Genomic DNA, 11,088 nt, shown 5'->3' on the forward strand with positions numbered 1-11,088 from the left:
TTAACAATTTTGATATATACAATCCTATTGTTGACCGATTTGAATCAACATAAGTTTTTTAATATTTCTTCTTCTTTATTAGAGATAGAACGAGAGAGACGGCTGAGGAAGTTACCATTACCATTGATTTTTTTTGCTAGCTTCTTTTTCATGGAGAAATTCAGTCAAAGAATTAGCTGAGAACTCCAAAAAAACATCTTCTCCTAAACCCTTTTCATGCTCTCAAAAAAATGAAAAAAAAAACTGAAAAAGTAAAAAACCCCAAATCCTTCTTCTCTGTCACCGTGATTAATTAAAAGGTTATGATCCTTCCTCATTCGCCAAGAAAATCGATTGAAAGCATCAATCAAAATGCCTCGTAAACGATTATAAACTATTGCAGCTTATGGTCGCTCGTAAACGATTGACTTAAGCATTGTCATCATCTACCAGTTAGTGTGAAAGAAAAATTATCTAAAAACATAGGTTCGGCCAAACTTGGATGACTTCTTTCATCCGGAGTCGAGCACACTTGGATGACTGCTTTCATCCGGAGTCGACCAGACTTGGATGACTGCAACATCAACAATAGGCGGTAAGAAAATTTTAAAGTCGACCATAAATAATAGACTATCACAGCTTATGGTCGCTCGTAAACGATTGACTTAAGCATTGCCCTCATCTACAAGTTAGTGTGAAAGAAATTATCTAAAAACATAGGGTCGACCAGACTTGGATGACTGCTTTCATTCGGAGTTGACCAGACTTGGATGATTGCTTTCATTCGAAGTCGACCAGACTTGGATGACTGCAACATCAACAATAGGCGGTAAGGAATAAAAGGGTCAGTCATTTATAGCTGACCATTTGGGCAATGATTAATTTCATTCTGGCCGACTCTAGGCTCTTCAAGTCAACCAGGACAAAACGACTTTGTGTGTCAGTTCAGCAAAGATTTTCTTCCGAATCATCTAGGGTTTGGCCTTGATTTTCAAAACTTGGATCACTCATTGAATAAGTTATGATTAGGGTTTACAGTTCATTAGTGGAGAAGAAAAAAAGGAAAAAAAAAACTAAATATAAACTTGCCGTAATGGAGAAGGCATGATTGGGTTGTTGTTTTGGATTATGAGTTGGGTTTGACTTGACTTTTTTAGGTTGCATTTAGTCACTTTTAAAAGTAAAGTAAGTATATCAGAATTTCAAAAATGATATCTAGGTTGCATTTAATCCAAACGTGGGTTGCATTTAGTCACTGTCTTAAAGAAACAACAATGTTGTACAGCATCAATATGAGCCAAACCTTACAGAAAAATATGAAAATAAGCAAGTTACATATGTAAACACACTTAGATTGAAGAACTTCAATTGGGAAAAGTAATTAATCAAGGGCTGGTTGAGTGAGGAAATGTGGGTTTTGGTAGAGAAGGCAATTCTGGCAGTTTTGGAATTTCCAATTTGTGAAACGATGGCAGTTCAGGTTTGGGTAGGTCGGTAGGGACCTTGGGGAGAGGTGGTAATTCAGTGTCCGGCAAAGTTGGGACCTTAAGCTTTGGCAACTCAGGTTTCGTCAACGCTGGAGCGTCAAGCTTTGGCAACTCAGGTTTTGCTACTTCAGTCTTTGGCACTTCAAGATTGGGAAATTCTGGCTTTGGCAGTTCTGTCTTGGGCAATTCTGGCTTTGGCAATTCAAAGTTGGGTAATTGCATCTTCGGCAATTCAGGGTTTGGAACTTCAGGCTTCGGCAATTGAGTTTTTGGTAGATCGGGCACTGGAAGAGTAGTAGGCACTTCAAATTTCGGCAATTCAGGTGTCGGCAAAGTTGGAACGCCAAGCTTTGGCACCTCTGAATTCGCGGTTAAAGATGCCGCTTCCGTCTTAGGCAGTGATGGCCATTCGAGCTTTGGTAGAGATGGAATTTCACTCTTAGGAAATGATGGCAGCTCAGGTTTTGGTACAGATGGGATGTCAATCTTAGGGAATGTTGGCAACTCCGGCTTCGATAAGGACGGAATGTCAATCTTCGGCAACTCTGGCTTTGGTAAATTTGGGAACTCGTGTAGCGGTGGTAGTTCAGGTTTAGGTAATGTAAGTTTGGAATCTCTAGAACAGTTGGTGTTGTTTCCAACAGATAACGAGCTGCTTGAACTACCGTTACCTGATTGCCGTGACTAAGAAACAAACTACAAATCATGACAAACATCAAATAATGAGCAGCCATGGCTGATGATGATAAGTAAAGAAGCTTAGTATTATAAATGGTTCTGGAAGGAAAGAAAATAGAAGGTTTGAGAATGAATTGAAGATGTGTTTGCATGAACGGGTTTTTATAAGAAGATCCTCATACGTTATGTGGCACATAGGTTAGATATTGTTAGCTGAAATGTGAGATGACAAGTCAACGAAGTAGGAGAGACTTTACGAACTTGTGTTTAATTAGTTAAACTTCTCACCTGTCCTTTACAAAGATATGAGATATGGGATATTGTTAAACTTAAGACTCGGTCTGCAAGAAAATGGTGATTAACACGGAAAAAAAATAAAAAATACTGCAAGTAATAAGCAGCTTTGAGGAGTTTTGTGAAGTATTGGCTTAGGGGAGTTTCAGGGACTGGTATCCGTTTAGTCATAAAGATAAATCGGGAAACCTACTTGTTAGAATAGGGGATCCACCTCAAAACCAATTGACATTGAGTGGAGTGGCCCATAGAATTATAAACCGCAGGATCTTAGATTGCCCAAATAATGTGGGACTAATAATCGAGTGACCCATAGAGTTATAAACTGCAGGATCTTAGATTGCTCAAATAATGTGGGACTAATGATCGAGTTATAAACCTCAGCATCTTAAATTGCCCAAACAATGTGGGACTAATAATCTCAACACGCCACACGCCTCCTCACGTTCAGCCTTGTTGGATCTAACACGTGAACAATAAATCGGGTGACGCGGAGTAAAGGCGCGGTCAAATGACTCATCGCAAATAGCCTGCTCTAATACCATGTTAGAATACGGCATCCAACTCAAAACCAATTGGCAATGAGTGGAGTGGCTTATAGAGTTATAAACTGAAGGATCTTAGATTGCCCAAACAATGTGGGACTAATAATCTCAACACTACTGCATATAAAGGAAAGTAAGAAAGGTATAAAAACAAAATCATACAAGGCAAACAAAATCCCAAAGTAATTTTTTTGTTTCATCTCTCTGCGTATTATTGCTTCTAATCCGGTAATTGTTCATCGATGTCTATCTCCCAATCCTCGGAGCCGAATTCTGATCGAATCTCAAGTGTAACCGCCTTTCCCAAGTTTGAGATTCATCATGTTACAGATGAGGAGATTAGGGTGAAGCAGGCACATCTCGCTCACTTTATAAGGTACAGGCCTGCCAGGAGATTATCCGGGCGTCAGTCTAGGACAGCAGACTATGTCGACCTCTCGAAGTCTTTTGCATTCCCACCAAGTCGTTTTGATCCCAAGAAGCTACGGATGCATGAAGATCCTTTGCAGTTAACTGACGCCATGATGTTCCTTCCCAGCGGAGCAGCATTTTCTTGTACCCTTGAGGCCCATGTAAACAGTTTCCGAATCACCTGAGGTTCAGAGTTTCAGGTGGATCTCATGTTTCCGAACGTAAGAGAGTCTTTGGTGCAACTAGGCGTGAGCTGGGTGCATCCTCCTGCTCTGCTATTCTGCTTGCATCGCCCCATCATGGTGTTGGGAGAAAAGACTGAGGATATCCAAGTCTTTCTGCTCTCAGCTGACCTTGAGAAAGGCCGGCGAACCTGGCGTCGTGACGAAGAATTAGTAAACTTTGCCCGCAAAGTTGGAGAAAATCATCGGACTTGCGGGACTAGATTTCCGATACATTACCAGGCGCTAGAGAACTGTGAAATTCATGGGGTTTCTTCACCTGAATCAGTCACCCATGCCCTGACAAAATCTGCCATAGTTGTGATTCTAAAAGAACTACCTTTCTTTGTGATCCGACTGCGCGACGTAGAGATTGTTAATCTGACACACCGTCAATCTGATGAAATAGACATGACAATCGTATTTGAAGACTTCACCCTTGGTGTATAAATTTCTTCGGTTCCCTCCATATTTCTCACTGACATAAAACGTCGTCTTGATTTTGGAGACGTCAAGTTCTATGTTAACGAATCAAAAGTAGACTGGCGTGTCTTAGTGAGAGACATTGCAGAGTATCCTGAGAAGTTCAGAAAGATGGGTGGATGGGATTCCTTGGATCTTGAGGATGATCTTACTTTGGCCTGCTATCCGCATGCAGATTCTGCTTACCAAAGAGATTCAGTGGGATTCCTTGCATCTCGAGGATGATCTTACTCTGGCCTGCTATCGGCCTGCAGATTCTGCTTAGGGAGTTGAGAACTACAAAATTAATTCATCTCTGTTGCTCTAGTTTTTTTCAGTTTGATATATTGTTGGTATTGTTAATGATAGATTTGCAAAGGGGTAATGTCCTTCCTGAATTTTATATTGCTCTATCTATGTTGCTTTCACAGTTCTCTAGCCCACTGATGAACTATCTAAGACATACCCAATGATATGGGATGTTAAACTTAAGACCAAGGATTCAAACCACCAAGAAAATTAAAGTGCAACAAAATGGTGATTAACACAAATTTACTGCAAATGGTAAGCAGCTTATAGGGGGTAAAAAACAACAATACTTAGAATATTCATCGAGTGAAGATATCTAATGAATGTCAAACTAAAACAGAAAAAGGACTATAAAGCTTAACATTATATTTCAAAGACAAAGTTGTCCCAGTTGCCAAGAGCAACACCTTTTCTAGCAAGACGATCTCCTGAGAAATTGGTCTATCTAAAGTAATCTTTAAATTGAATATGAAGGAGAGAGGCTTACCAGAAAATCCAAGGTAACTACCCTCTCATGAAGGCATGAATAATAATCTTCCTGAGAAACATGCCAGATGCATCCTGTATGAAACTTGTGGCCGTACAAGTCACTAGTGTGTGCCTAGAAGTGGCGCCTCACGATCATACTACTATTAAATTGCGGACACTTGTTATTATTCAGCTTCCGTAAGTTACTCGACAAAGACACAGAGAACCCGAACTAGATCCATCCCTTCTTTGTGATCTTCTGTTGCATTGATTCAAAACTTCTGAACTAGTATTCAGCCTTGATATTGGCAGGGTTTGATCTTCTGGTTGGAGCTGAGAGCAATACTCACTGGACAAACCACACATGCCTTCAAGTTGGCAACTTCACATGGTGAGTTGAAAAGCAGCTTTTCAATCAGTAAGATGATCAGTAACAATTGCTTGGAAAGTGAAATCCAAAAGCCCAGCAGGACTACTGCAGTTATTTTCAAGCCTCCATAAACGGATCTCACATCCATAGTGATAAATATACAACTCGGGACCTTTAAACCACGACACAGTTACTCACTTAATCTGAGATAGACTCTATACAATCTTGTGAAGGAATTTAAAGAAAAGAGTAAAGCAAATAACAGATGTGTTTGGCGGTTGCTCTTTTTATCTTAAGAAATCTATTCAATCTTATAAAGAGCTCAGATTTTGGCTCCCGCAATATAGATTGTGTGTGTCTGTATAATAATTTCCAAGCCGCCAGATTAGGTAGGAATCAATTAAGCCTGACTCAAGTCGTTTGGTTTTCTTATGATTAATATGTTCAAGAAGAAGATGTTTAATCGTGAAACACATGGTTCTGTCTGTTTAAGTTGCTGCCTAGAAACTAGATATTAACTAAACAAGTTGTATGGTTGCTTTAATGATCATCACCAACATGCATAAGAAACTAGATAGTTCAACAGAAAAACTCTAGCAACACGGAAACATACCCATGGATTGAACATGTCTTCAGGTAAGCAAATAGATAATTGGGCAGTGATCCATTATCAGTCCATTCTCCATATGTTTTGACCCTGGAAAAACATACCCACAATTAAAATCAGGTTCTCTTGTAGTTTCACTAAATTTACAACTAAATGCATAATGAGATCTTTAAAGTGAAATAAAAGGTTACTAATTCCACATTGCAGGTAAGTGAATTTGAGGATGAAATGAAGTCTCTTACCATGCCTCTCTTTTTGTCCTTTTCAGATTCACTCATGACTTCATAAGTGAACTGATGATCCTAAACATCATCAGCATCATAGGAAGCTTTTTTACGCCTTCTCCCTCAACAAACTGTGTGGCAGCATCGTATTTCTGCTTCCCCAGCATCAAATGTTACAACCTCGAACATCACTAAGGTCTTTTGTAAGCCTTTTGTTAGCTCATCCATGGCACCCGAAGCAAAAATAATCTCTTCAGCAACAAAAAAAAAACATCTTTCTCAATATTGCTTCAAGGGTCCCACAGTTGCGTTGGACCAACAAAATAAGAAAAGTAACAAAAAATGTAAGTAACTTACTCCATTGATAAGATGCCCAGGGCTGAGATTAATCTGCAGATTTACTCCCAAAGCATCATAAGTAGTCGTCTGAGTCTCACAATTGGGAGAGATTTAAACTTGCTCCAGAATCAGGGAGTAACAAGAAGTCAGTTGCAGTTGTAATTCTGACTCGACCTTAAGCCACATACAGTACTGTGTGTGACTAAAACCAGAGTTGGCCTTTACCAAATTTTTCAGCAATAACTGCTTGGGTAAGATCCAGAAAATATGTCCACATCATACAGAGACGCGGAACTGAATAATCTAACTGCAGGTAACTTTCAAGGATGCAGAACCAGATACAGTATAGCAATTAACTTCCTTCAGGGAGCATACAATGGGGTGGAATCTCCTGCAACAAATGGAAGTAGTACCATGCCCAAATCTAAATCTGCTTGGGTGGGATCCAGACAGACACTATATCTATCCTAAAATGATGAGGAAACAAATGTAGAAGGAATAGATGACTATGCTAACAACTAAACCAAAGTTCAATGTGTTGAATCCTACGGATACTGAGGAGGCTGGTATTGCACTAATTGGTTGCTGGTAACGGTAAGGAACCAGATGCAAACATTCTGAAGAAGAAAAATATTACAAGTGCTTTGGCCGTGAAAGTAAAGAGAAAACTAAAAACAGATGGAAAGAAGTAGCTTTAAAGAGAGATGCTCAAGATGTACAACAATATTTGGAATTCAATCTAAAATGTTAGGTGAATCCAAGTCTTTAACAAAAGCGCATATACAAGTACGACTAATAACAAGAATTCTACTGTATGTCTGTATTAGCAATATTAGAGAACCTAAGTACACGGTTTGCAGACATCGGTTCCGTACAGGCAGGCAGACATCAGTTCCGTACAGGCAGGCGCAAAGCGAGTACATCAACAATTTATACATGCACTCATCCTCTCAGTCAAAGAAGCCTAAGTCCTTGCTGCTAACAGAAATATTATTTGTTCTTATTCCCAGTAGTATGGTGCAAGGAGCCTAGCTAGAATTGAGCCTTGTCTTGTGGAAGGAAATGAAGTGTAGCATAGAAAAAACAGACAATTAGCTCAATTGCAGTTAATACAGTGTAAAAGCATAATTCTTGCTGGTTGGTACAGGGACTGACCCATTCTAGTTTATATATCAATATCTTTATATTCAACCATGCAAAATGGTTGTGGCACACTGTCAGACTGGGCGAGTTGGGTCATATAATGATGTATTCCTCTAACTTGTAACCTTAATCTACCAACTACCATTAAATAAATCAAATCTGCTTGGGCGGGATCCAGACAAATACTGTATATATCATAAAATGAAACATGTCTGAGGAAACTAGTTTATAAAGAATTGGTAACTATCTTAACAACTGCACCAAAATTCAATGTGTTGAATCATTTAGATATTGAGGAGGCTGGTATTACGCTAATTGATTCCAGCTAAAAGTGCAGAACCAGATGCAACCATTCTGATGAAGCAAATTATCCCAAGTGCTTTGAGTGTGAAAGAGAAGAGAAAACTTAAAACATACAGAGAGAAGTAGCTATCAAGAGAGATGCTCAAGATGTACTCTAACAATATTTGAAACCCAATCTAGAATGCTGGATGAATGCAAGTCATTAACCAAAGCACTGAGTTCGTAAGCATATATCAGTACAACTAATAACAAGAATTCACATGTAATAGCAATAACAGAGAACCTAAGTACAGAGTTCGCAGATGTACAGTTCCATAAAAGCAGGCGTGAAGTGGGTGTACCAACTATTTATATACGCACTTATTTGCTAGTGAATAAAGTGTCTAACTGCCGATATACTGTATGTGCCTCTAAGTTGTAACCTCACTCTCCTGTAAAACTCACCAAACACAAAAGTAAATATAATATATGCATCACGTTAAAGACAGTGATAGAAAATGAAGCACAAATAGCCAAAGAAGATAGCTAAACTCCAATTTGCAAACTCAAAAATAAAGAAGATAAACATGAAATAGTACTTTACGTGTAAGGCCCAAATTCAAAAGGAATATTGCCATATTAAATGTAGTCACGGGCAGATACATTCCTTCCTACTGCAGCCTACACCCTTGATACAACACATCACCCCTATTTTGAAATGCTACCTCTCTTGGTACGTCAACCATTTCCATTGTTTTTGTATTTTCTTCTCCTAATGCTTTTAATGAAACCAAGGTGTTCATATGTGGGATTGCTTGAAATATACACTTATCCCTGCCAAAATCCACAAGCAGTTTTGAAGATGAAGAATTTAGGTCATATCTTTGAACCTTCGTCTTGGAGCGACATAAAACTGTACCCCTACTCATGAGGGCAAGAGATTCATATGCATTCGTGTTGCTTAAACTGAGTTCTTTAATCCAACTCAATGACCCATCCTCCTCCTCCTTCTTCAATAGAAATATATCAGAAGTATTTGAATCTTTATCATAGTGGGTAGCCGACAAATAACCCCCCAAAACCCCAAGTTTAAAATGCCAATCAGCGGGAAAAGCAGTAGGTATATTGGCAAAAGTTTCATTAGCCAAATCAAAAGCCACAACTTCACCAGTTTTAAACTCCCAATAAAGAGATTCATTCAGAAGCAAACCGTGGGTATTAAATAAACAAATCCAGGCCTTTGTCGAATTTCTCCCCTGTGTTTCTCCATCCCTTGCCACTGCTAAGTGTGTACATCTCAACATGTACAAAAGTGGGTTCTTTCAACAAGCTGTACATTCTAACAATCTTGTACTCATTAGTCGAAGAAACGTAACCGAATCCAGTCTCCAACTGTTGACCACGATCATCTGTTCTCTCAAATTCCGGGAGAAACACACATTCTCTGGTGATGGGATTACAGATATAAACTGGTTCATAATTCACCCTCTCATTATCATGGCATCCATTTAGACAAACTAAACCATTACAGGAACCAGCAAAATCATAATACATAAAGGGAGCAGGGTTTAGTTTCATTCTTGTAACTCTATGGCAGGGTTGTTCCTCTGAAGAAGAATTCTCATCATAAAATTCCAAATAATGAAACTGTCTGTATGCATAGATTGGATTGTCATTCAGAAAAAGAAAAGTAAACTTACCAGCAGAATCAAGACTGTTAAGGCAGTGATTTAAGTGAGATTGAGAAAACGATTGATGATTAATAACTCTACTCCAAGATTTTGAGACCAACTTGCAGTCTAAAACTGATTCTGTTGGTAAACGTGTGAAGATGTTGAAGATGATATCTCCCGGAAGCATATTAAAGTTACCCATTTCAAACCCCCTACTGTAGAACAAATGATCTTAACAGTATTAATGGCAGAAGTAGAAGAAGAGATTAGGTTTTTGAGATGAAATGGATTTTGCTGCGGAGACGAGGAGTGAGTGACCGACCGATTTTGAGAAATAAGGGGACTGCAGGGTTTTGGGGAAAAACTTTTGACTAGTGAGTTTTTCTCTATTTCTTTTCTTTTTTGAAGCATGCAATAAAATAAAAACCAACTAAATTGCACCAGGAGTGTCTAAATGGTGCATACGTACCAGGAGTGTCTAAATGGTTTGTGGTACCAAATTTTCCACAATTAATATGCTTAACACTGCTCCGCAAAACATATTTATGCTAAACTGTGATGTAAAAAACTCCCTCTATTTGTCATCACAATAGATGTCGGGTAAAAAATACTTTTAACAAATTTGGTGTTTTATATAACTAATATTTGGTAGCCGTTGTGATCTTCTAATTTGTATCCTTGGCTACTTGGAGATGTAGGGTATCTGCTGTCGGTTCCTTTTACTACGTCGAGTAGGACTCTCCCGAAATTCGACGCGCAAAGCAAACTCACCTTTTTTTTCGTTGTACATCCGACTTCAGATTCAATTAGGTTAAAACATCATCCAGTTCTTCCAATGAATTTGTCTTCTTTTGGTTAATTAAGGTTCTGGCTCCTTTTGTCTTCCTTAGATGTTTCCGTAACCAAAGATGGATGTACATGGGGCACCGGCTTTGCCTGTTTTCCACTGCGTGATCTTTGTATGTTCAGGAAATGTTCGTTTGAACACGTTGGCAAAGTTTTCTCAGTCGCGAAATATGATTTCTTGTTCACTTGGATCTCTAAACTGAATATTAAAGTTATATATTTGCAAATAGGCTTCCGAGGCAGATACGTATGGGAAGTCCATTCTCAGTAAGGTTGAAAATTTTGAAATGATTCCACATATGTGACCAATTTATCCATGCGTCAATAATTACTTCCCCGATTCCTTTGGGAATAATATCTGCCTAAAATCTTCACTGTCGGTGTACCCATAAGATCTGTTAGGATAAATCTTCCCTGATTCCTTTGCATCTTCTATCGTCGGCCATTATTCTGGAATTTGGGAATGGAAGGATGAATTTGTTAGTTGTGTTGTGGTATGCGCATGAATATATAGTGTTAGTCTGTTACCAAACGATGTTATATCCTCAAAGGTTAAGATTTGAGACCGCATGGATTGTGACGGTTAGTATACGATATATCTTTTCGTATTTATCTTTTCGTATCTATATTTTCGTATTTGTTAGTAACAATGGTGACAATTGGGTTAGCCGAGTGTATTGTGACTTAACCTTTCGGGGTTATAGTGTCTTATCAGAGGAGCCAATCAAAAAGCGATGACAGGGATAGTTA

At 38.8% G+C, this 11,088-nt stretch overlaps 1 protein-coding gene and 1 long non-coding RNA gene across 2 annotated transcripts; both read right to left on the bottom strand.

The window, feature by feature from the left end:
• Positions 1–1,364: 1,364 nt before the first annotated feature.
• On the bottom strand, positions 1,365–3,532 carry LOC113279462 (protein PELPK1-like). The gene is made up of 2 exons (XM_026528158.1): positions 3,443–3,532; positions 1,365–2,150 (listed from the first exon to the last, which is right to left on the bottom strand). Exons 1-2 carry the CDS (start codon positions 3,530–3,532, stop codon positions 1,365–1,367), a joined length of 876 nt encoding a protein of 291 aa, XP_026383943.1.
• Positions 3,533–4,810: 1,278 nt separating this feature from the next.
• Positions 4,811–9,836, bottom strand: LOC113277714. The gene is made up of 3 exons (XR_003325086.1): positions 6,413–9,836; positions 6,074–6,306; positions 4,811–5,921 (listed from the first exon to the last, which is right to left on the bottom strand). It is a non-coding gene; the product is annotated as an uncharacterized LOC113277714 (long non-coding RNA).
• Positions 9,837–11,088: the final 1,252 nt, after the last annotated feature.

Source organism: Papaver somniferum, chromosome 5 (genome assembly GCF_003573695.1).
Source record: "Papaver somniferum cultivar HN1 chromosome 5, ASM357369v1, whole genome shotgun sequence".
Taxonomy (NCBI): Eukaryota; Viridiplantae; Streptophyta; class Magnoliopsida; order Ranunculales; family Papaveraceae; genus Papaver; species Papaver somniferum.

Coding starts and splice junctions, on each gene's coding strand:
- LOC113279462 (XM_026528158.1), bottom strand. CDS start 3,532: ATGCTGCTCCGCTGGGAAGGAACATCATGGCGTCAGTTAACTGCAAAG. Junction 2,151..3,442: donor CTTGGGATCAAAACGACTTG/GTGGGAATGCAA, acceptor TTTGTTTCTTAG/TCACGGCAATCAGGTAACGG.